At 46.0% G+C, this 26,220-nt stretch overlaps 1 protein-coding gene across 1 annotated transcript in view; it reads right to left on the minus strand.

Annotated features, from left to right (window-relative positions):
• XKR9 (XK related 9) overlaps positions 1-12,920 on the minus strand; it is a 38,957-nt gene extending 26,037 nt beyond the window's left edge. Inside the window, exon 1 of the mRNA XM_060242957.1 lies at positions 12,642-12,920. Within this exon, the coding sequence (XP_060098940.1) occupies positions 12,642-12,901 (260 nt within the window). The 5' untranslated portion in view covers positions 12,902-12,920. The remainder of the gene's footprint in view (positions 1-12,641) is intronic.
• Between the last annotated feature and the right edge of the window lie 13,300 nt (positions 12,921-26,220).

Below are 26,220 nucleotides of genomic sequence, written 5' to 3' on the forward strand. Positions count from 1 at the left end.
TGTGTTGATGCTTTGAGCCAGCATGTCTCTGCTGAATGGACCATGGAATGGTGCCTAGTGAGTACTCTAACCTGGGAACCTACAGCCAAAGGGGAATATTACACTGAAGAGCCATTGCCAATCTGAGTAGACCTGGGGGCAGGAGGAGAAGCTCGCAATGCCCAGCCATTTCATGTTTTCCTAAGCTCAGAGTAATTCATATTTTTGGTTTATATATTTTTAGTTTCTGCTTTGATTCGCATGCTTTTTCTTGTTTTATTTTTAAAACTGCACTGCCAAATCCCACTATTCCCCCACCGTTCATTTTAAACAAAACACTGCAAGAGTTTTAAGCATGTTTGTATTTTAAGTAAAAAATAATACCTTTAATTGTGTTTCTCTGTGTCCTTTATTACATTTATATCTCCACTACCTGGTATTTACATGTTATGTTATGCATGGCCTAGCCCCAGAAAGTTCCATTTATGTCTAGGGTTGCCAATCCCCAGGTGGGGCAGGGGATCCCCCAGTTTGGAGGCCCTCCCCCCACTTCAGGGTCATCAGAAAGCGGGGGATGGGGGGAAGGGAAATGTCTGCTGGGCATTCCATTATTCCCTATGGAGACCGATTCCCATAAGGTATACTGGAGAATTGATCCGCGGATATCTGGGGCTCTGGGGGGACTGTTTTTTGAGATAGAGGCATCAAATTTCATAGAATCATAAAGTTGGAAGGGACCTCTAGTCCAATCTCCTGCACAATGCAGGAAACTCACAAACACAAATTTGCAGCACAGCATCCAGTACCTCTCCCCAAAATACCAAGGGGTCCAATTCTATGAGCCCCAAAAGAAGGTGCCCCTATCCTTCATTATTTCCAGTGGAGGGAAGACATTTAAAAGGCGTGCAGTCCCTTGAAATGTGATGGCCAGAACTCCCTTTGGACTTCAATTATGCTTGTCACACCCTTGCTCCTGGCTCCACCTCCAATGTCTCCTAGCTTCACCCCCCAAAGTCCCCAGATATTTCTTGAATTAGACTTGGCAACCCTACTTATGTCAGTTCCGGCCATCTTACCAAGTGAGTTCGACACTCCTGGCCTATACAGTTTCATTGTTAATGATTCAGCAGTCAGCTGCCTCTTGTCCACATCTTGTTCCTTCTGATGGAACCAAAAAACAAAATAGTGTTTCTGCAGGGATTTTGTTATTGTTATCTTCTTAGACTGACAAAGAAATATGTTAATTGCAAGTGACTTTAACACTCCCAAACTCCACAGCCTGGAGTAGAAGAAACTTTAACTTATATAATGGTCCTTTTGGCTAAAATGACTGTGAGAAAGCTGACTGGAGAACACTGAAAACATACAAGTTGTCATATCAATTCTCCAAAGAAAATTTTTTTGGCAAAGTAACTGCTAGCTCTGGATGCGATTTCCATATATGTTACATTGTCAACTTTCGCATCTTTAAATAATTCTGAATTGTTTTTGCTACATTCTAAACAGAATTATTTGACAAAAATGAAAGTACAAACTATGTTCAGATTGCAAAGAAACCTAAGAATAATTCTCAGGGTCATTTTTTAAAAACAGAACTTGTTTTCAAGTCTTTCAATATTGATTAAGCTCTACTTCACTTAGTGCTGCAAATTTTTTTTAAATACTAAAACAGATGCATTTAGATGCAAATTTCAGTTTCAGTTTTATTATAGTCCACAACCAGATCAAACTGACAAAACAAAACATTATCAGGTATACTAGTATATAAGTTAAGAGTTTCAGTTTAAATGTAATAATAAAATGCATCAGAAACTAGATAAAATTACATTGTTGAGAGAAAGATAATATATAAAATACATAAGCAAAAGCACAGATAACCATTTTAAAATTTGAACCTAGAAATCTAAAAAAAACAGGAACTCCTGAAGAACCTTAATCAGGGCTCAAAAGGGCAGGACTGAAATTTACTGCGCACTTTGATCGCCTGAGCACAGAATCTAGCTGTTAGCTTGGTAATATCTAAGATTTCATCCATTAATAATTTATCTGAACAAGTTTTGTCCTCTCCTACCACAGGATTGTCTACAATTCGACTATGAAGGAGACGCAAATTTAAGATTGCCAGGTTTCATCACAAAAGGAGACCTTACACCTTTAAGAGCAGGGCTTTTTTTTTAGAAGGACCACACAGGAACACAGTTCCAGCTGGCTTGGCAGCAGGGGTGTGGCCTAATATGCAAATGAGTTCCTGCTGGGCTTTTTCTACCAAAAAAAGGGCCTGTTTAAGAGTATGGCTCTTTAGTCACTGCAGAATAGTCAAATTATGTGCACCTCTCCTCTGACACTACCAAGTAGCAGCTGAGGGAGACTGAAGCTGAAAAGTAGGCTGAAGAACTACCTAGCAGCATGCACAAGCACATCACGCTTAATGTGTCTGGGGATTTTTGCCCCAGCGCAGTCTGCCAGAAATTTCTGTTTGGGTCTGGGATACAAGTAGAAGCAGGCACTTCTGCCTCCTCACTTTCCTTATTATTGACCTACTTTTCAGTACTGACTGGGAAGAATGTAGGCCATGTCTCTGTTGAATGGGAGCTGGATTCTCACAGGGATATGCAGGTTCTTCAAGCCGCAGAGAAACACTGCTTGCAAGCCATGTTTCTGTCCATGTGGAAGTTTGTAAAGATCCACAGCCATCCCAGATCTCTGCCTGGTAAGGCTCCACTTTCCATTACTCCTGAGGTACCTACTTCTCTTTGAGTATTTCCACTGCCACTTTCTAGACTTAAAAGAGTCTTTCCTGTGAAAGGAATAGCATTTCAGCACTTTCTACCATTGCATTGCTTGAAAGCTCCTCCTCTTTGCTAGATCTTCCATTTGCACTCGCCAGCAACTGCAAGAACTAGCATGCACACGTGTGTACTCAGAAGATGAAAGGGTCTTCTGCTGCTCTCTCCCCTTACTTTTTCTGGATAAGTGTGACTGAATTAAGAGTCCTGTGGGTCCAGAGATCAAGCTAACAGCATTGAAATTACAAAGTAGTTCAGTGAAGTAATCAAAGCAAGCACATGGTCTATTTATACAGCAAACTTAGCAAAGATCAAAATGAAAAGTGATATAACTGCAAATCTTCTTTCCCTACTTTTATATATCCTCTGAGATGGTTAGACTAAGGATGGGATACTTATTCTTGAAGCTGAAGTTTTCAGAAATCATCTATCACCTCAGTTTCCTAGGCTGGGGTTCCTTTCCTTTTTTCAACCATATGTGCTCAACATGGTGTTCATGGCTTAATTCTTCATGTTAACTGGCCCAAGCTTAAGAGCAGGCCATATCTAAAGAGAGCTTCATCTCCATGTCAAGAGACTTTATTACCACTTGTCTGACTCTATGACTCTCCCACCAGGGCTGGTCCTAGACTATCTGGAACCCTATGCAAAGCTAACTTCTGGTGCCCTACCTCGCACTGATAACCAATTTTCAAAAACAGGTGAATTGTGGGGAAAATGAAAAGCAAAAATCTTGAACTTGCTTCCTAACCTGGATAGCCCAGGCAAGCCTGATCTTGTCAAATCTTGGAAGCTGAGCAGGGCCAACTCTGGCAAGTATTTGAATGGGATACCTCCTTGAAATAACGAAGTTGGGAGGGCAGACTCTACTCAGCCACCTCTCTGAATATTCTCTAGGTCCCCAATAGAGGTCAGTCACCAGAGATTGACATGACTTCCAGGTGTGCGCACACACACCCAAAAATAAACAAAAAAACCCAACAACTTGAAATTGCTATTTTTAAAAAATTAATTGTGTGAACAAGTAATACAGCAATCCTTCATTTCTTTCACAATCAAAAAACAGTTTTAGCACACAAGTCAGAAATCATTTTGAATAATCCTATGGATTGTAATGTTACAATTTATGTCTCTTGAAGGAATCTCAGAATGAGCAACAGGCAAGAATAAAAGCAGCCTTGAGCTGCTTTTTATTTCCTGATTTTTTTTTCTTGAAAGTGAAAAATTTTGGCAAGCAATATTCTTTAGCTCCCACTCTAGACACCACTTGCAAGGGGGATAACACATTAAAAGCCACTAGGTCTCTCCCATCACAAGCATGTCAAACCACAAATTCACTGCCTGCCTTAATATCTGGGTTGCTGAGGATGAGAAAGGGTTGGGGGGGGGGGTTTACAACTGAATTCTTAGACCCCAAAAATTGTGGGTCTAAACTACATTTATTTAACATTTATCTCAACACCAAAACGGCAAAGTCAACTTCTAAATTATTCCTGGAGCCTCAAAGGTAAGTATGTAGAAGACTCAAGACTAACTGAAGCAGTTCAAGGAGTCCAAATATCAAACAGCATAAGAACAAGACAAACAGTAAGACCATTTTCAGTAAAATACAACAATCAAAAATCTAATTCCCTCACCATCCTTAGAAAAACCCAACCCCAAGAGAGCAATAAATATACACTTCTATGACTTTCAGGTATAATAAAATCTACACAAGCAAAGTATGGTTTTATGTACATGTGCTTGTTTATAGTCCACCTTTCTCACTGAGACTCAAAGCAAAGTACATCTATACACACATATTTCTCAAGGCCACTTGGCAACCCTGAGAGGCAGAATTACACAAGTCTTCCAGAATCAAGTTTCAGGCATAAAAGCCAGCAAGGGAGAATTTTTAGTCAGACATTTCACAAGTCAAAGCAGCTCCTCTCTCTTCCTAGCCAGCTGATTCCCCAACATTTGTTAAAAGCAAATATCTGATACAAGACTTGCAAAAGCTTATGCTCCAAAAATCTTGTTAATCTTTAAGGTTCTACTGGACTCAAATCTCACTCTTCTCCAGTACTGCCACCACTGAAAACTTAAAGCAAATAGCAGTCGATTGTTGAGACTGCCATGTGAGAAGAGAAGGCTTAATCATTCAACCCCCTTGTGGTCTCCCCCACTGAAGTAAGACTCTAATCAACACTCCCACACACAGAGAGAGATCTGTAGATTTGTTCTCAAGTTACAATGAATTTATGTACAAATTGTACATAGTAGGCTTGATACTTCTTCGCACGTGCATTGAGTAATTTTCATGTCACATTACAGGCATGCACAAGCTGAACATGTGACTGAAACTTCCCATTTCTCCAGAGATCAGTCCCCGGTTTAATTTGTCAAGCCAACCCGTGTTGGCTTTTTCTCAACATGCAGGTTGGGTATTTTTCAAAAGTAACATGTGAATTGGGCTTGTGTGCCTTGTTCTTCCAAGTGGGTTGGGATTTTTTAGTATATTTGTATTTATATGTGCAGGTGTGGATGTGTGTGAGTGGGTGGGCGTGCGCTCATGCTGGGTCTCTCTCAACAGCCCAGCATGGCCCTCAAAGCTCCCACCACCACCAATGTTCCCTCTAAGCTGCAGAGTCTTGTGAGCAAAAATTCTACTTTGCAAGCTACTGGTATTAATGTTGTAAGCTACTGGAATTAAGTTGTGAGCTACTGCATAAATTAGTTTGCTCTGGGACCATTTTCCCTGAGCTAAGACAAAAATGTGTGAGCTGGAGGCTAAAAATTTATGCTAACTCAGTTTACAGGGAACACTGCCCACCACCATATCTACCCACCCAAACACACAAGTGGTCATCAAAACTCCTTCAAAAAGGTGACATACATGGCAACGTCAGCAATCAGGGACTCCACGTGCCCAAATTTGCCCACAGACACATCTGCCCCACAACTGGGAGCAAGTGTGGCTGTAATGTACTGAGTGACGAGCCGTGTTAAAGGCAACATGCTTTATTAGCGAGTACATCACAAGGCAAAAAAACGCGGGCCGGGTCCCGATTATATACATACCCCAGAACAACCCTCAGTCTGGCCAGGTCCAATCCTGGCCAGTTAAACTTCCTGCCACAGATCTTGATTGGCAGAGCGTATTTGCGGAGCTACATCACCTCCGTAGCATCCGCTGTGTTGTAATTTCGGGACTGAAATGCAAGACACAACACTCCTCCCCCCCTAGTTCAAGACACGAAGTCTTTCAAGTAGGCTGGCGCCCTGCGTTCCCAGGTCGACCTCCTTGGGGATATTTGGGAGTTGGAGCGGCCGCCGTGGCTGGCGGGGCGGCTGGTTCCTCATGGTGGGGTGACGCCGGAAAAGGGCTGTCCATCGCCTGTTGCTGTTCTAGAATCTCCTCTCTGGGGAGGTGCTCCCTCCGCTGTGGTGCTCTTCCGCCCGCATAGTCAGTGCGGCCAGCATAGGCTGGGCAGCTTCAGGGGTGTTGCTGTTAGTACTCCCCCACTTCCTGCTCCCATGATCACTGTCAGTTCTTCCAGCAATGTGTGACAGCACAGCTGGTCAATATGCCTCCTTAGGATCTGGCCCCCCTCCGAGACCTTGTAGGAGCGGGACCCGGTGACCCGCAGCACCCGGGCGGCTAACCACTCCGGCCTGCTTACAAAGTTCTTTGCATATACCAGATCCCCTGGAAAGAATCCCCTAGCAGCTTCCCTAGTTTCGGGGGAACTGCAGAGGTCCACAACCTGTCTAGCCTCGTGATCAACTTCCTCCCTATTAGTAACTCAGCAAGGCTTAACCCGGTGATGGGGTTGAGGGTGATTCTGTTATCAAACAGGGAAGGCTGCCAGGCGATGATCCCAATCTCCCTGTACAATGTGACCCAGGGCCTCTTTAACGGTGCGCACCATGCGCTCTGCTTGGCCGTTGGTGGCTGTATGGAAAGGGGCGGACTGAATGTGCAGGATGAGGTACCGATTCAAGAACTCCTGGAATTCCCAGGAGGTGAAACTGGTCCCATTGTCCGTGACGAGAGTCTCGGGAATCCTATGAGTTCAAAAGACCCTTCGCAAGGCTCTGACCGCCGCCACGGTGGAAGTTGAAGCTACGGGAATCACTTCCAACCACTTGGTGTATGCATCGACTAAGATAAAAAAATATTTGGCCCTGGTATGGCCTCGCAAAGTCTAGGTGTAACCGGGACCACGGCCTCCTGTTGGACTCCCAGCGGTGGACAGGGGCACTGGGCAGATCAGGTCGGGACTCTTGGCAGGGTTGGCACCTTCGAACCCTCCCTTCTATCTCCTCGTCCATCCCCGGCCACCATACATAGCTACATACCAGGGCCTTCATGCGCATTATCCCCAGGTGTGTTTCGTGTAGGGCTTCCAGCACTAGCTTCCGTATGGGGGGGGGGGGAACCACCACCCTGCTACCCCAGAGAAGGCACCCCTTGTGCATGGACAGTTCTTCTCTACCCATGGCCCTACCTACCTCAGCAGCTTGGAGGGGCCTCTCTGGTAGAGTCTCTATAAGCATCAGATGGTGGACGGGGGCAGGATCCGGGTCCATAGAGGGCAGCGGCTGAGGGCGTCCGCGTGTCCCATAGCTTTGCCGGGGCGGTGGACCAGGGCATATGTGTACGAGTTGAGGAACTAGTTCCACCACAGGATGCGCTGTGACAGAATTTGTGGTGTCTGGCGGTCTGGGGCAAGGAGGCCCAGTAGCGGCTTATGGTCCATGGCGATCGTGAAACGCCTACCGTACAGGTAGTCGTTGAATTTATGCACACCCGCCACTATTGCCAAGGCCTCCTTGTCTATCTGGGCATAGTTGCACTCCGCGGCGGTCAGGGTCCTTGATTAATAGGCCACGGGAATGAATGATAAAAGTTCAAGAGCCCCAAGAAACTTTGTAACTCCGTCTTGCACGTGGGGGCTGGGGCGTAGACAATAGCCCTGGTCTTGTTGGCCATCAGGTGGATTCTCGCGGCGTCTACTGCAAACCCCAAGAACTCTACCCTCGACACCCCGAGGAAACACATCTCCCACTTTACTTTAAGTCCTGCCGCCTGGAAACGGTGGAGTACCTCACGCAGACAGCTGCTGAACTCCTCAGCATTCGGGGAGGCGATCAAAACGTCATCATTCCTGTTTGGCGACGTAGCTGGTTTGCCTCCTCCTCCTTCTGGTTGCCCGGTGCCATCTCCTCCTGGTGGACGGCTTCCGCTCACGGGTTGTTGTAAGCTTTGGTTGCTCTCTCGAATGCGGTGGCTTTCTTTGCGAAGAGCTTTTGCTGCAGTCTTTCGTCTCTGAGGCCCCAGACGAAGCGATCCCTCAGGGCTTCCTCCAGCTTGTCGAAGCTGCAGTTCCCCGCGATTTGGCGGAGGGCAGCCAGGTAGATGGTGGCTGTCTCTCCCGCCCCTTGATCCCTCTTGTGAAGAAGAATCGGCGGGCGATGATGGAAGACTGGGGCAAGAAGTGCCCGGTCAGGAATCTGACTATCTCCTCGTACGTTTTCTCCGTGACCTTCGTGGGGGCTGAGAGACCTGTTGCGATCTCAAATGTGGCCTCCCCGCAGACACTCAGAAGCACGTCTCTCTCACGGCTGTCATCTGTAATTATGTTTGCTCGTAGGTAGCAGTCGACCTGCTCTGTGTAGGTCTCCCACCTATCGGGCTTGGCGGGGTCGAACTCTGCAATGTGGCCCGTCGTCCCACTTGGGTTTGCCATGGCGGCGGCGGACACTTCCATCTCCCTCGAATGCACGTCTTCCTCGTCTCTGGCTAGGTCAGTGAAGTCCCGCTTGGGGAGTTACCTGGCTAGAATCCCACCTTCATCACCACTGTAACGTATGGAGTGACGAGACATGTTGAAGGCAACATGCTTTATTAGCGAGTACATCACAAGGCAAAAAAAGCGGCTGGAGCAACCCTCAGTCTGGCCAGTTAAACTTCCCGCCATAGATCTTGATTGGCGGAGCGTATTTGCGGAGCTACATCAGGGGACCAGTGGATTTCCACTGGTCACCTCCATAGCATCCGCTGTGTTGTAATTTCGGGACTGAAATGCAAGACACAACAGTGGCCATAGCACTCAGCCTAGAAAGTGACCACTGATCAGCCTCTGATCGCTCAGACTAAGTATGTGTGCTCAGGGCACCCTATTTAGATGGAAAGATGGCACAGAATTTTTTTTAGAAATGCTTTAATTCCCCCCCACACACTTCTTCCTGGGTTGTCTTGTGCCCTTCGAGGGTTGAGAAGCACAGCTGCTTCCTCATGCCTTAATCTCTGTGAAGCCTAGAAAAGAGCCATCCAGGGGGCAAGGACAGGACTGCCTTACCTACCACTCCCACAGTGACCAGCACAACTTCCTCCTCACCGCTCTACTTCCAAGGTCTAGCTTCCTCTTGTCCCTCAGCAATTTTTCCCTATCCACCTTCCCTGCTGGCATCTGCAGCCCATGAGCACCTTCCTTGCTGCCACGGCTGGCTTTTCATGTCTGTATACCCACTCCCCCGCAGCCAGGTGACCACATGTGTTGCTGCTGCCAGCTCTCTCTGCTGCTGTTGCACAGGCGCAGCCCAGAACTGTGCTGTGCAGCTTATGGGGAAGCCCAGAAGGGAAGTGGGCCAGCGGAAGTGGTATGGTGTGACATCACTGAGTAACCTAGGAGGTGTCCAATTCAGTGCCCCTCAAAGGGTGGCTCCCCAGGCGATTGCCTATTTCGCCTAGTGGCAGGGCCAGTCCTGCCTCCCACATCCATCATTCTATCTCTTTCTCTCCAAAAGGTAAAAGTTCACCATTGTAAATCCAAGACACTTAATTGCCCTGTACCTAAGAAGTTGACTCATTCCCCTGTAGCTTTCCCATTGCCAGCTGTTAACCTGTAGAAAGGCCCTCTGAGCATGTAAGAAGTTAAGACATTATTGTTGCATCTCTTATGTGAATTCTAGATGTAGGGCATTTCTCCACACAAGCCTTCCAGGCAACAGCTTGGATTGCCACAATGAGGAGGGTGCTAGTGTAGTACGCCTATCACATTGGGGCTGGCTCCTGGCTATCAGCAGCTTGGGGGATGAGTGACATAACCTCCTACACCACCACCTTCAGATCCTGTGGTGTCCTGTGGTCAGAGTAATTATGAATAACTCCTGATTAATCCATTTCTCTTATTAAGCCTAACCTTTAGAAACTCTAGTACTTGCTGGGGAAATATTAAACCTACTAATGTCTCTTAAGTCATACATTTCAGTCTTATAAAGTTAGGTTTAAGTCCAGTCTTCACCTTACAGGCTAACAAGATTTGCAGGGTATAAGCTTCTGAGAGTCAAAGCTCCCTGCATCAGATTAATCTGACAAAGGGAACTATGACTCTTAAAGTTTATACCCCCAAAATCTTGTTGATCTTTAAGGTGCTATGGGACTCAAGTCTAGCTCTTCTACTGGAGACCAATATGGCGACCTTCTGAAACTACATTCTAGTCTACATTACATTTTAGTTTAAACTCATCACTGACAATCTAGATATATGGAAATCATATACATTTAGTTTAAACTCATCACTAACAATCTAGATATATGGAAATCACATACATTTAGTTTAAACTCATCACTGACAATCTAGATATATGGAAATCACATACATTTAGTTAAACTCATCACTAACAATCTAGATATATGGAAATCACATACATTTAGTTTAAACTCATCACTGACAATCTAGATATATGGAAATCACATACATTTAGTTAAACTCATCACTAACAATCTAGATATATGGAAATCACATACATTTAGTTTAAACTCATCACTGACAATCTAGATATATGGAAATCACATACATTTAGTTAAACTCATCACTAACAATCTAGATATATGGAAATCACATACATTTAGTTTAAACTCATCACTGACAATCTAGATATATGGAAATCACATACATTTAGTTAAACTCATCACTAACAATCTAGATATATGGAAATCACATACATTTAGTTAAACTCATCACTAACAATCTAGATATATGGAAATCACATACATTTAGTTTAAACTCATCACTGACAATCTAGATATATGGAAATCACATACATTTAGTTAAACTCATCACTAACAATCTAGATATATGGAAATCACATACATTTAGTTTAAACTCATCACTGACAATCTAGATAAACTGCAGCTCAGGAGCCACGTGCCTCTTTCACACATATTGTGTGGCTCTCAAAGGCCCCACCACCTCGTCAGCCAGCTTGGAGAAGGCATTTCTCTCTTTAAATCACTTCTCCAAGCCAAGCCAGCTGGCAGCGTGGAGAATGCAGCTAAAGCTGCTTTCTTTCCATTCTCTCTCTCTCCTCCCTCTTTTTGCCTGCCTGCCTTCCATCCATCCATCTTGCAGCTCTCAAACATCTGATCTTCAAACTGCTGACAGTTTTTCTATGTGGCTCATACATTAAGCAAGTTTGGCCATTCCTGATCTAGATTATAGTCACTCTCCACAGAAAAGTGAATATTAGGAACAAACAATAATCATTATCAATTAAATCCATGTAAGAAATTAAACCAGAGATTTACAACCAAAGATTGGGAGAATATTTTAAATCAATGTTATGAACCCCACCCCCTTCGGATCCATATATTCTGAACACATCCGCCTTGCTATCCATCCTTTCTTTGAGCTTTCCTTTGCACCTCAGGCTCCTCCCTCTGACCTCTGATCCCCACATTCCTCTGGACCAGGTCATCTCCATCTCTTCTTTCCAGATTAGTTTGGTCTGTTGTCTCCTTGAGCAACATCTGTCTCTTCTAAATTGTTGTTTCCAAGGTTCCCTAAGCAAGCAAGCCAAGCATCTGCTTGTGGCAACACAATGAAGAGAGTGCGCATGTTTTCAGGGGCTTGGTTCACATCTGGTGTTGGCAGTGCAAGAGACAACAAACTGCATCTCCTAGATCAAGGGTTGCCAAGTCAAATTCAAGAAATATCTGGGGACTTTGGGGGTGGAGCCAGGAGACACTGGGTTGGACCCAAAAACAAGGTTGTGAAAAGCATCATTGAACTCCAAAGGTGGTTCTGGCCATCACATTTCAAGGGACTGCACACCTTTTAAATGCCTTCCCTCCACTGGAAATAATGAAGGATAGGGACACCTTCTATGGGGGCTCATAGAATTGGACCACCTGGTCCAATCATTTTGAAACTTGGAGAGTATTTTGGGAAGAGGCACTGGATGCTAAACTGCAAATCTGGTGCCTCTGTCTAAAAAAACAGCCTCCACAGAGCCCAGATACCCTCAGATCAATTCTCCATTATACCCTATGAAAATCTGCCTGCATAGGGAATAATGGAGTGTCCAGCAGCCATTCTGCCCCCCCCCCCTCTGCTTTCTGATGACCCTGAGGCAAGGGGAGGCCTTCTATTCTATGAAATTTTGTTGTGTAGATGCTTATAGTTGGGTATTGTTTATGATTGTCTCACCCAGTGGAAATATGAAAAGAATGTTTTGTGGAAATTCACTTTATTTAAAATTTTGTAAAAAAAAATTGTTGTATTTGGATTTTATTGTTTTTGTTATTGTATCATGGTTTTTTCCCTGTTCCCCACCTGAGGTTGGCAACAATGCAACAATGGACCAGATTTCAGTCATGTCCCTGTCGTGTTGCCTTACACCTTGGAGTAAATAGAGAGGGTCAACCAATGCCTTTTGAAGCTCAATCACTATAACCACCCCATTAAAAAACAAAAACAAATAGTGCATTATAATACATTTTATTCTGTGTTATAAATTCTAGTGGGATAGCTTCATGCTTCAACAAATCTGTTAGCTTTTAAAATGACACATCTCCTTTCGATTTTAGGCTGAAAATTTGGTTCTTACCTTGTAAATATTCCACCGTGAAAGAAATGTAATAGACAAATCCAGTTTGGCTTTGCATCACTGTCTTCTTTAAACCAAGTGTAACTGAAAAACTGGATCACAAATGATGAAAGAAGCACTATGGTCAGTGTTAAGAAACACCAGAGATACAATTCCTTGCAGAAATAGTTTCTCGCTACCCAAATATCTGCTGCAATGTCAGCAATATAAGTCACTATTCCAAAAACCAGCATAGCAAAGTTCAGCTTAGTAAATCTCATTGTCTTGTTTTTGTGACTATTTCATCTACTTATGATCTTTCTTGACATAATTGGATCCTTAGAAACAATACTGATTTCTCTGTCTGTAAAATAAACTGGTTTGTATTTCTTGGAGCGGCAAATCAAACCAAGCTTACAGGTGCATGAATTTATTAATCCTGTCCATTATTAACAATTCATTTTGAGAAGTATCAGTATGTACTCCACATGAAGTTCAGGAAGGTTCATTCATCCTGATGGTTCCTGGGGGGGGGGGGGGAGAGAGAATAATTAATATATTGGATTTTTGAAAGAGATTAATTCAGAATAACATAGTAATAATCTTTCATCATTTATATCACCAAGTACTTCCTGTATAATATTGCAAATATTAGGTACATTTAGCTAGTTCAAAATTAAGCTTAAGGGAAATTTGCTACAGTACCAAGTACCAAAGTTTGGTATAGTGGTTGAGTGCACAGACTGTAATATGAGAGAACCGGGTTTGATTCCCCACTCCTTCTCATGCATCTGATATGATCCTGGGTCAGTCATAACTCTGTCACAGCTGTTCTGCTTAAAAGCAGTTCCAGGAGAGCTCTCTCAGTCCCATCTACCTCACAGGGTGTCTGTTGTGGGGAAGGGAAGAAGATTTTAAGCCACTCTGAGACTCTAAGTGAAGGGTGGGGTATAAATCTCTTTATCAAAGTGAACAACAAAGTGAATTCAATCAAGGAAGCCAGGGCCCTCAGTTTGCAAACCCTGAGCAAGGCTGTTAATGATAGGATGTTTTGGAGGTCATTGATTCAAAGGGTCAGCATAAGCTGGAAGCGACTTGACAGCACTTAACATAAACAAACAGAAAGTGAACATAAGACAGAAGGAGATCACATTGTGACCTTCAGCCATTCATTCTCTCTCAACCTAACCTACTGCAGAGGGCTGTTGTGCAGATATAATGGAGGAACAGAGAACAATGTTGGAAACCACTATAGGCCACTCCTGGGGGAAATGTGAGGCATGAATGGCTAAATCAATAAATAACTATAAATGGCTGCACAAATAAGGAAGCTGAATGGCCAGGAGTGGTAGTTTGTACACCAGTGAAGTGGTTCACTTTGTGCTTTGCTAGTAGACTGGAGGAAAAAAATCACAACCAAGACTGCACTAGGCTTCCCAACCCTCCCGCCCTGGCAGGGGACCCCAGGATTTCCAGCCTCTTCCCCCGCTCCCCAAAAAAATGGAAGCGGGGGGAGGGGGAAACGGCAACAAGGAGTGTGGCCCGGTGAGTGGCAGGAGCGGCGGGACCGCGGCGATTCTCCCGGGCTGGCCGCCCTTTGGCCGCTTTTGGCCTTGCTCCCCCCCCTTCGGCGGCTCCCACGGGGAGGAGGGGGCATCTGGGCCGGGCTGGCTCCTCAGCCTCATCCTGCCCGCCTTCCTCCCTCAGCCCCGCAGGCCCAGCAGGCCGCCTGCCTGCCTCCCGGCCCCTCTTGCCTCTAGCGCCGCCTCTCGTGGGCAGGCCCGCACCACCGCCTCCCTCCCTGCTTCCCCGCTCTCCTCGCCGCAGCCCCTTCGCTTTTTGACGGGAAGCCTCCGTGCCAGAGAAGGAGGGCTCGGCGCCCTCAGGCATGACGAGGAGGCCCCGTCGCGGGCTGCCACCAGCCGCCGCCAGGCCTTGAGAGGGCTCCACTCTGCCTTCCGTCCATGGGGCGCTGGTGGTCGGGGCCGGCACTGATGCTGGCCTTGGCTTGGGCCCTGGCCAGCCTGAGAGGCTGGAGCTGCGCTGAGGGTGAGCCGGGCGCCACGGGGAAGGTGGCCGGGTGGGCCGCTTGGGAAGCGGGGAGAGGAGGGGAATGCCTGCTGCTGAGCACGCCATCGGGAAGAGAGAACAGCTCCCGTAGGGGCTAATGGAGGGTGGATCTGGGACTGTGGCCTTGGCGTTTCAGGCAGAGGGACCAGATTTTCAGCATGGCACCTGGTGCTTCTCCCCAAAATGCACCCCAAGTTTCAAAAGCATTGGGCCAGGGGGGTCACTTCTGCAAGCCCCCAAAGAAGGTGCCCCCATCCTCCATTATTTCCAGCGGAGGGAAGGCATTGAAAAGGTGTGCGGTTCCTTTAAATGTGATGGCCCTTTGGAGTTCAATCATGCTTGTCACAACCTTGCTCCTGGCTCCACCCCCAAAGTCCCCAGATATTTCTTGCATTGGACTTGGCAACCCTAGACTGCACTGAAATTCTTCCTGCACACTAGAACACCACTGTCTCATACTCTGGATTGGTTTTGTGGCACACCTGCCAAAAAAAATTGGCTATCACTTTCCTATTCAACCCTGAAACAGTTTTTAAATGTAGTTTCTTTCCTAGGGTTCTCCCCTCCACTTCTAATAGCACTTTAGTGTCAATAGCCATATAGAACAATTTTTCAGCATATTATAAGGAGTGAGTCTAGACTTGCTGTGGGGAACCACAGTGGAGGAACTTTTCAACATTTTAATGATGTATGGAGTACATATACTGGAAGGGTAGACCCAGAGGAACAGCAGCATCTACTTAACCAGCCAGAATATCACAGATAAGCAGAAAGTGGCTTACAGTTGCTTCACAGTTTGCTCATTTGTTAGCATCATTGCCATCCTCACAGCATAGGGTCCACAACAGTTTTTATTTGCAGGCACAAGAATTCCAGTATGCCAGATAGTTGCATTATTATTCCGAGAACAGATAAAAAGTGATTTCCCGAAACAACAGAACTTGCTGCCTGTATGATTCAGTAACACCTGTGTAATGCCATCAAATAGCCCACAATCGCTTTATTCCTCATTGAAACACAGCAGCATGTAGTTTTTATTACCATCACAATAACTTTCTGCTTCAACCTCCCTAAAGGGCTGAGTTGCTACAGCATCCTATCATCTACACAGCACTAAGTGAAATCCTGACAAATAAATTTACTTTATTCTGACAACCACTTGCCCAAAACTCTGCCTATAAACAGAAATTGCCAGCTTTCTATAGGCATTTTGACTTTTCTGCACAATTCCATCCTAGGGCATTTAAAAATGACCCAAACCACCTTTGAACTGCTATTTGGGTGTGTGTGTGTTTGTGTGCGAGAGAGAGAGAGAAAGTATACAGCAAGTGAAAGACAGCCATTATGAAATTGAATATGCTTTATTTCTACCTGACATAAGATTGCATAAACATAACAAAAGAAGGAAGCACAGAAAATCTCTTTCAGTATCATTTATGAAAATACTTACAGTGTCGGCGGATTTTTAATCCCACCGATCTACAGTATTGTTTTTTCTGTAGTAAAGTAACTATTGGCCAAGAACCAGCATAAAGAAGTATTATTCCCTATGGCAGACTGAATATTTATTTATATTATTTATATTAAGATTTTTATTATTTATTATTATATTATTATATTAAGATTATATTATTTATATTAAGATCTAGATATTCTTAAATGATCTAGAGGAAATGAACATGCTTATCAAGATGGCAAGCATATTTAACATTCAGCCCAATATAAATTAACCATAATATATTCATTCTGAAACCCATGGCAATTTTTTCCTATTCAACTGCCCTTTAACCCCTTGAGATCAATGGGACATACCCACTTTTAAGGGCCAGCATGCTGGTCACACTGATATGTAGATTTCCACTCAAAGACTGATCAGAAATCTAAATAATATTATCTATATCTGTTGACTGCTGACAGCACATACAGAACACAATCATAAAAAGAACTTACCTTAAAACTTATCAACAAAAATAAGTTTGGTAGAAAACTCGAGGTCTGTGAACAGGAGTTTTCAACGTTTTGAATAGTTGCTCTGTCATCCTTGGCAGTTTCTAACTAGAAGAAAAACATTCCAAGGGGTGTGGGACACTGTGTAAACTGAGCAGCAGTCATTCATGGATCATGTGATAAAATTAATAATCTCCCAGCTAGGTGAATTGTCACAGCTTTAACTGAGTGACTCAATTATTCTTTACTTTGCATAAACTTTTTTTATTTGAAATTCCAGTTATCTATGATAACTTCCTTGATTTTTTTTCAGAGTGAACAAGTTACATTATTTGCACATATTTTATTCTACATAGTTAAACAATAAACCTCTTATATTCGCTAGGCATGGAACTCTGGGAACTCCAGAAAAATTTGTTGATTTAGGCAATGTATATGGCACCTACCAGAGTCCTATGCCAAACATTTAGTTAATTAACTAATTAACTATTAGTTAGGTTGCTTGGTATATCTGTTATATAGTGCTTGTTATACGATTGCCAGGTCCAATTCAAGAAATATCTAGAGACTTTGAGGGTGGAACCAGGAGATTTAGGGGATGGAGCCAGGAGACATTGGGGTGGACCAAAAAACAACCTTGTGAAAAGCATAACTGAACTCCAAAGGGAATTCTGGCCATCACATTTAAAGAACCGCACACCTTTTAAAAGCCTTCCCTCCACTGGAAATAATGAAGGATGGGACACCTTCTTTTGGGGCTCATAGAATTGGACCCCCTAGTCCAATCTTTTTGAAACTTGGAGGGCGTTTTGAGGAGAGGCACTGGATGCTATGTGGAAAATTTGGTGCCTCTACCTCAAAAAACAGCCTCCACAGAGCCTCAGATACCCATAGATCAATTCTTCATTATACCCTATGGCCCTGGTGGTGAACCTTTGGCACGTGTGCCAGAGGTGGCACTCAGAGTTGTCCCTCTGGGCACGTGTGCTGTCGCCCGTTTTTTCCGCTCCCGCTATCTATGCCGCCCATTTTCGCTTCCCCTGCTCCCCCGCCACCCGTTTTCCCCTCTCTCGTTCTCCCTTCCACCCATTTTCGCTTTCCCTGCTCCTCCGCCATCCGTTTTCGCCTCTCTCGCGCTGTCTTCCACCCGTTTTCACCTCTCTCACTATCCCACTCGTTTTCGCTTCCCCTGCTCCCCCGCCACCCTTCACCTCTCTTGCTCTCCCTGCTACCCGTTTTCGCTTCCCCTGCCCTTTTTCACCTCTCTCATTCTCCTTGCCACACATTTTTGCTTCTCTCGCTCTCCCTTTGTAACGTACTGAGTTACTAGATTTGTAGAAGGCAACATACTCTATTGGCAAGTACATCACAAAGAGAAAATGGCGAGGCTGGGTCCCCAATTATATACATCTCCCTGAACAACCCTCTTACCTGGCCAGGTCCAATCCTGGCCAGTTAAACTTCCCGCCACAGATCTTCATAGGCAGAGAGTATTTACGTCCTTACATCCGGTGACCTGCAGTCTCACACTGGTCACCTCTGCGCGCACGCACAGTGTTGTGAATTCAGGGACCGAATTGCAAGACACAACGCTCCTCCCCCCCTAGTTCAAGAAACATAGTCTTTCAAGTAAGCTGGTACCCTTCATTCCCTACTCGACCTCCTAGGTTTTATCTGGGGAACTGGAGCAGCTGCTCTGGCTGTAGGGGCCGCTGGTTCCTCGTTGTGGGGTGAAGCCAAAAGAGTGCTGTCCGGTGCATGGAGCTGCTCCAGGGCCTCTCCTTGCACTCCCACGGGGGAGGGGTCGCTCCAGCCACTGCTAGGCTCCTCTGCCTGCAGAGCCGGCATGGCCGGCACTGGCTGGGTGGCTTCTGGTGGCGCTGCCGCTATTACTTCGCTACCTGCTCCCCCAGTCTCTGCCTGTTCTTCCGGCAAGTTGCGGCGGCGCAGCTGATCAATGTGCCTCCTAAGGATCTGCCCCCCCTCTGATGAGACCTCGTAAGAGTGGGACCCGGTGACCCACAACACCCGGGCTGGTAACCACTCCCGCCCACTTGCAAAGTTCTTTGCGTAGACAGGATCCCCTGGAAAGAACCCACTGGCGGCTTCTCTTGTCTCGGGGGAGCTGCGGAGGTCCGGGGTCCGGTCTGGATGCAACCTATCTAGCCTAGTGGTCAATAGTACCCCTAGAGTCTGGGGATACTATTGGAGCCTTCACTGACAATGGAGGCTCAGATAGCAGCCACTGCCAAGTCTGCATTTTTTCATCTTAGGCGGGCGAGGCAGCTGGCTCCTTTCCTGGAGCACGACGACCTAGCAACGGTGATTCATGCTACGGTCACCTCGAGGTTGGACTACTGTAATGCCCTCTACATGGGGCTACCCCTGTGCCGAACCCTGAAATTGCAGTTAGTGCAGAATGCCGCTGCCCGTCTGTTATTAGGGCTCCCAAGATGGGAGCACATTCGGCCGAGGCTTCGGGATCTGCACTGGCTGCCAATAATATTCCGAGTCCGGTACAAGGTGCTGGTCATTACCTTTAAAGCCCTATATGGCCTAGGACCTGCCTACCTTAGTGACCGTCTCTCCCCACACGTTCCCCAGAGAGTACTGAGATCGGGTTTGCAAAACCTGCTAGTAATCCCCGGGCCAAAGGAGGCCCGTCTGAAATCCACCAGGGATCGGGCCTTCTCGGTAACGGCACCTTACTGGTGGAACCAGCTGCCGGAAGAGGTGAGGGCCCTGCGGGACCTAGGGCAGTTCCGCAGGGCCTGCAAGACAGTCCTCTTCCGGCTGGCCTATAACTAATTGACACTGAGAATTTTTGGAGGGAGCTAGAGTGCATTCTGACAGACCGCTGGTTTTTATGTCCTATGTTTTATTAATTTATTGTTTTAACTGTTGCCATGTAATTGTTTTTAAGCCAAACCTATGTAAGTTTTATATGTTGTAAGCCGCCCTGAGCCACCTCGGTGGGAAGGGCGGGATATAAATCAAAATATAAATAAATAAATAAACTTCCTTCCCATAAGCAGCTCTGCAGGGCTTATACCGGTGACCGGGTTGGGGGTGATTCGGTTCCCAAATAGGAAGGCTGCCAGGTGGTGGTCCCAATCCCCCTGTACCATGCGACCCAAGGCCTCCTTGGTGGTGCACACCATGCACTCTGCTTGGCCGTTGGTGGCTGGATGGAAGGGAGCGGACCATATGTGCTGGATGAGGTACCTATTCAGGAACTCCTGGAAGTCCCGGGAGGTAAAAGTGGTCCTGTTGTCCATGACTAAGGTTGCAGGGATCCCATGGGTGCAAAAGACCCTTCGTAGGGCTCTGACTGCGGCCGCGGTAGAGGTTGAAGCTACGGGAATCACCTCCAACCACTTTGTGTAGGCATCCACCAGGATAAGGAATATTTGGCCCTGGTATGGCCTCGCGAAGTCTACGTGTAGCCGGGACCACAGCACGCGATTGGACTCCCAGCGGTGAATGGGGGCGCTGGGCGGATCTGGCCGGGACTCTTGGCAGGGTAGGCACCTTCTAACCCACCCATCTCTTTGTCCATCCCCGGCCACCATACATAACTACATGCCAGGGCCTTCATACGCACTATCCCCGGGTGCGTCTCGTGCAAGGCTTCAAGCACTTGCTTTCGAAGTGGGGGGGGGGGGAACCACCACCTTGCTACCCCAGAGAATGCACCCTTTGTGTATGGACAGTTCTTCATGGCGGGATGCAAGTGCCCTGAAATCAGCATTCAGTTTGCCCGTGGGCCACCACCTTCTCACCCAGTTGAAAACGTGTGCGAGGATGCGGTCTCTGCCCATGACCCGAGCAACCTCAGCAGCATGGAGATGCCTCTCCAGTAGAGTCTCCACTAGCATCACGTGGTGGGCAGGGGCTGGGTCGGGGTCCGAGGGCAGTGGAAGGTGGCTGAGGGCGTCTGCATGTCCCATTGCTTTACCAGGGCAGTGGACTAGCTTATACGTGTATGAGTTGAGGAACTGGTTCCACCTCAGGATGCGCTGTGACAGGATTTGCGGTGTCTGGCGGTCCGGGGCAAGGAGGCCCAGCAGCAGCTTGTAGTCTGTGGCAATTGTGAAATGCCTGCCGTAGAGGTAATCGTTGAATTTGTACACGCCCGCCCCGATTGCCAACGCCTCCTTGTCTATTTGGGCATAGTTTCGCTCCGCAGGGGTCAGGGTCCGAGAGTAATAGGCCACGGGGACTTCCCTCCCATCCGGAAGTTGGTGCCCCAGGACGGCACCCACCCCGTATGGGGAAGCGTCGCAGGCTAGAATCACTGGAAGGGACTCATCAAAATGGTGGAGCACCGCATTGGAAACCAGGATGTCCTTGACCACCTGAAAAGCGGCGGCCTGCTTTTTTCTCCAGACCCATGGGGCTTGTTTATCGAGGAGCCTATGTAGGGGTTCTGCAAGGGCAGCTTTGTGGGGCAAGAAGGAATGATAAAAGTTCAAGAGTCCCATGAAACTTTGCAGCTCTGCCTTGCACATGGGGGTCGGGGTGTGGACTATCGCCCTAGTCTTGTCTGCCGTTGGGTGTATTCCCGCGGTGTCCACTGCGAACCCCAAGAACTCCACCCTCGGTGGAGGGTGACCTACGGTCTCCCACTGGTCACTTCTGCGCGCACGCACAAGCGCAGTGTTGTGAATTCAGGGACCAAATTGCAAGACACAACACCCTGCCACCCGTTTTCACCTCTCTTGCTCTCCCTGCAACCCGTTTTCTCTTCCCCTGCCGCCCGTTTTTGCCTCTCTCGCTCTCCTTGCCACCTGTTTTCACCTCTCTCGCTCTCCCTGCTACCCGTTTTCGCTTCTCCTGCTCCCCTGCCCTTTTTCACCTCTCTCACTCTCCTTGCCACACATTTTTGCCTCTCTCGCTCTCCCTGCCACTCGTTTTCACCTCTCTTGTTTTCCCTGCAACCCGTTTTCACTTCCCCTGCTCCCCCGCCACCCATTTTCGCCTCTCTCACTCTCCCTGCTACCCGTTTTCGCTTCTGCTGCTTCCCGCCACCTGTTTTCACCCTCTCCCGCTGTCTTTCACCCATTTTCGCCTATCTCACTCTTCCTTCCGCCCATTTTCGCTTCCCCGCCATCCATTTCCACCTCTCTCGCTCTCCCTGCTACCCATTTTCACTTCCCCTGCTTCTCTGCTTGGGTCAGCCTTTTTCACCTCTCTCGCTCTCCCTGCCATCCGTTTTCACCTCTCTCACTTTCCCCACCACCTGTTTTCACTTCCCATGCTCCCCCACCACCCGTTTTCACCTCTCCCACTCTCCCTGCCACCCATTTTCACTTCCGCTGCTCTCCCCACCACCCGTTTTTGCCTCTCCTGCTTTCCCTGCCACCCGTTTTTGCCTCTCCCGCTCTCCCCGCCGCCCGTTTTCACTTCCCCTGCTCTCCCCCCTTCCCTTTTTTCTAAAGTAAAACCTCAGTATTCAGGTTAAATTGCCATGTTGGCACTCTGCGATAAATAAATGGGTTTTGGGTTGCAGTTTGGGCACTTAATCTCTAAAAGGTTCACCATCATTGTCCTATGGGAATCAGTCTCCATAGGGTATACTGGAGTGCCTAGCAGACATTTCCCTCCCCTCCGCTGCTTTCTGATGATCCTGAAGCAGGGGGAGGGCCTGGTTGAGAGCCAGTTTGGTGTAGTGGTTAAATTTGTGGACTCTTATCTGGAAGAACTGGGTTTGATTCCCCACTCCTCCACGTACGCCTGCTGGAATGGCCTTGGGTCAACCATAACTCTGGCAGAGATTGTCCTTGAAAGGGCAGCTGCTGTGAGAGCCCTCTCAGCCCCACCCACCTCACAGGGTGTTTGTTGTGGGGGGAGAAGATAAAGGAGATTGTAAGCCTCTCTGATTCAGAGAGAAGGGCGGGGAATAAATCTGCAATTCTTCTTCTTCTTCAACCTGGGGGATCCCCTGCCCCCAACTGGGGACTGGCAACCCTAGCTTCTTATATAACATCTGTGAAACTTGGGCAGTTTTCCATGCAGTTCCATGTAGATACTGTTTTATTGCATTGTTCTTCAGTTTTACTATTCTGGTCTGTTGTATTATATAATTACATGTATTATAATGTTTCAGTGTGTTGTTTTCTAATGCTGTAATTCAGTTTTATTCACTGTTGGTTGTATCTTTTAATACTGTTCCTGCTGCATTGTTCTTAACTGGGGGATCTGAATGAGAAAGGTGGATTATAATTGATCTTGTAAATGTTCCAGTTATTCCATCTTGAGATCTGAGGGAACTATTATCACAATTCTATTGACAGAATTCATAATAGTCTTTAAGGGGTGCTGTTGCTGCCACCTGCAGACCAAGTATATTTTCACAATCTCTAAAAGGGGGGGGGGGGTGGAAAAGTAAAACACTATCAGTGTTAGCAGCTGTAAAGATCTTTTCACAAAGCTAAAATCACACATTTTCTGAAATTTGAAGGAATAGGTGGAGCATTTTTTTTCTTATCCTGAGTGGAATTTGCAATGTAGAAAATAAAAAGTCAATTGATTTATCAACTTCCTTGAAATTCTTCACATTATTTCCAATTTTTTTCCCTATGAATTTTCTGTGAGGTTAATAGCTTAAAATCATATGAAAGCAATCATAGAATACAGACTTGTCCTCCCATGTAATTCTTTGTCACGGTGGAAAAGATGAAATGGCACACACACAATAGTGAACCCATGCTTTTGGGATGCCTTCTGATGTATTCAACAAACTACTTTTGTAAGGAATGTGAAGTGACCAAGGCTGAATTCAGCACCTGTAATCAGCCTGTACACAACTACCTACCCCATAGAGGTCAGCAACACTGACTGAAAATTGTGGCAACCAGACATAGGATAAGATATAACTTCCCCATACTGCCAGCCAAAATAGTGGAAAAATGTTAACCTAGGTCTCTTCATGGACTGGTGAAACCATTAATAAGTAGACATGCTGGACTTACCTTTTGTTTTTAATAAAGCGGATTAGGGCTTTTGTTGTTGACTCTAAAACAGACTGCCTTCTTGAGGCATTTGAAATCTTTTAAAAATATTTTTCTATTAAAATGACTGGTCCATACTTACACGATTCTACACTGAGATGAATGGGAGTTACTTTACATGTTAGAAAGTTTTGGCAATCATTTGTAAACAGAAGCTCGCTACTGCTGAGCTGGGGAACATATGTGTAGTTGCAGCTTAAGCCCTCATAACCACAGAAACCATCTTGTAATGCTGTAGCTCTGTTCCAGTTATACGAAACTACCAGTTGAGTACAGTAATAGTATGTGTATAGTAAAAGTAACAAAAACATATTAGACTGGCTTAGTGGCATTTAGAAAAAGCCAGAACCAAGATGCCAAAATCACTTTCCCATGTTCCAAATGCTGTCTGTGAGGTTTCTGGTTTATAACTCTACTGTCTACCAAAATTTACTCATTTTGGCAGCACTTTCTGTTAACCACAACATAAGTTACCAGATTTAACACAAAATGTTTCACTTATGAACAATCACATACTCCAAAATGCTATAGCTCATGTTAGGAGGGAGAGAGAAAATCTCCCGTTCATTGTAACAAATTAAAACTAATATAAGTGTGTGTGTTGGTGGGTGGGTTACTTCAAGCACTGCCACCTGCACTTCTTTTCATGTGTATTCTTAGACATGTGTGGATTTCTAACTTGGGTTCAGGACACTTGCCCAGAACTACAGCCAATTTTGGGGAATTAAGCTCAGTGTCTGTGGGAAACCTCATCCCACTTCCATACCCTGGCTAGCCTGGAAAACTGGCACACTTGCCTACGGGAGGGAGAGAAGAAAGTGTGGTTTAGGGATCTTCACCCAGATACTGTGCAAAGAAGCTCAAAGTGCCTCTAGTAGACTACTAATAACCACAAAACAACCAGATTTTTTCCAAAGAAGACTGCAAATTTACTGTGGGAAATAAAGGAGTACAAGAACTGAACAGGTATTCAAGCATAATAACAGTGAAATTGTTGTGTTCAGGAAAATGTGCATATAAGAATTACATGAGAGGACAGAAAGTGAAAGGGGGAGTTTTAAGAAAAATGGAATGAACAGAGAATTTTACCTATCCCCAGTCTACTCACATGGGTACATTGTCTGTTTAAATGATATACGGATTGAGAGTAGGGGACTTTAGGCAGAATTTCCAAAGGTCCCAGGAAATAGTAAGAAGGTTTGCTGGTTCCAAAACAAAAGGGAGTGAGTGGCCTCTGAGCCAGAGGTGGAGATTAGACTGCACAATTTTGACTACAATAGTAGTCATAGGAGCTAGCACAAAATAATATCAGATAAGTAATTATAAAGTCCAGGAATTCAGGGTGAGGATGAGAATCTATGAATTTTCTGGTTCTGAAGGGGGGGCGGGTCCCAGAAAGGTAATAAAAGGTGAGTGCATCCAGGCAGAGTGAACAAAATGGCTGACCCAGTGGAAGGCTTCACTTGTATCTGAGGCAGATTGATAAGAGGCATTCAAGCAGGGTCAGTAAGAGAAATCAGGCCCATATGGCTACTTGATAGCAATTAGATTTTTCACTCAGAAAGACTTGCATTTGCCAATGAAATTACCTTGATAGACTAAGGTGATACCCAACTTCACAAGCCCCCATGGTAATGTGTAGGCATGCAGATGGCCCCATGAGTGAGTCAATTTCCCACTCAAATTTTGGCCACTTGTTAGCTTCCTCTAAGAGAGCCTCAACCTCACCTTCTCAAAAGCAAAGCACTGTTAGCTCCTAAAATGGCTTCCAAGGTGAATTTTGCTAAGATGAAGTCAGGCTAGAAAACACTCATCTAGGAAGGAGGAGCTTGGTAACACAAGCAGTTGCATTCCTCAATTGCAGAACTGCACCTGTTTTCTTAGAATTTATCAGAGGATCCTGGGACACAATTTTTGAGTAGGATACATATAGCAATTCAGGTCTCCCCTTTTTCTGTAGTCAACTCCCTCTAACTTTTTACACACACGAGTTCCCGCTACTAGAAATGTATCAATGGTACTGTCTTGATCCTAGGCCTAGTGAGACCTGTAGGCTCCAGGAAAGCCTGTTTAGGAGTAGCTACATGGCCTACATTTCCCAGGATCCCTTCTGTCCCTCTGATTGTGTGGGAATGTTTTGGAGGGAAAACTTGCAGATGGGAGGGGCCTGGGAATATAGAATAAATAGGTGTAGTTGGAGAGAGGTTGTTCTCTCTGGAAAGGCTGAGCTGGAGACCGGCTGCAGCAGGAGGGATCCCTTGCCCAAAGAGGGTGGTGACTGAGTCTTTGGCATTAGAGGGAGGCAACATCTAGTTAGTTGTGTCAGGGCTTTTATTTATTTGTACCAATTTTTACAGTTTTCATATTCACTGGTGCACTAAAAGGTGGTGGTTTTTTTACAAACCACTTGTTGTTTTTGAGCACTTATAATAAACTTGTTATGTATACTGCCTTGGTCCTCACATCTCTTTGGTCACAGATAAAAAGTTTTGTTAAGAAGGAAGACACAGGGGTCGAATGGATGCTCTGGGCCCTCCCAAACAGACCCTTACCAGAGTGGTGGAAGCCAG

Source organism: Heteronotia binoei, chromosome 7, assembly GCF_032191835.1.
Source record: "Heteronotia binoei isolate CCM8104 ecotype False Entrance Well chromosome 7, APGP_CSIRO_Hbin_v1, whole genome shotgun sequence".
Classification (NCBI taxonomy): Eukaryota; Metazoa; Chordata; class Lepidosauria; order Squamata; family Gekkonidae; genus Heteronotia; species Heteronotia binoei.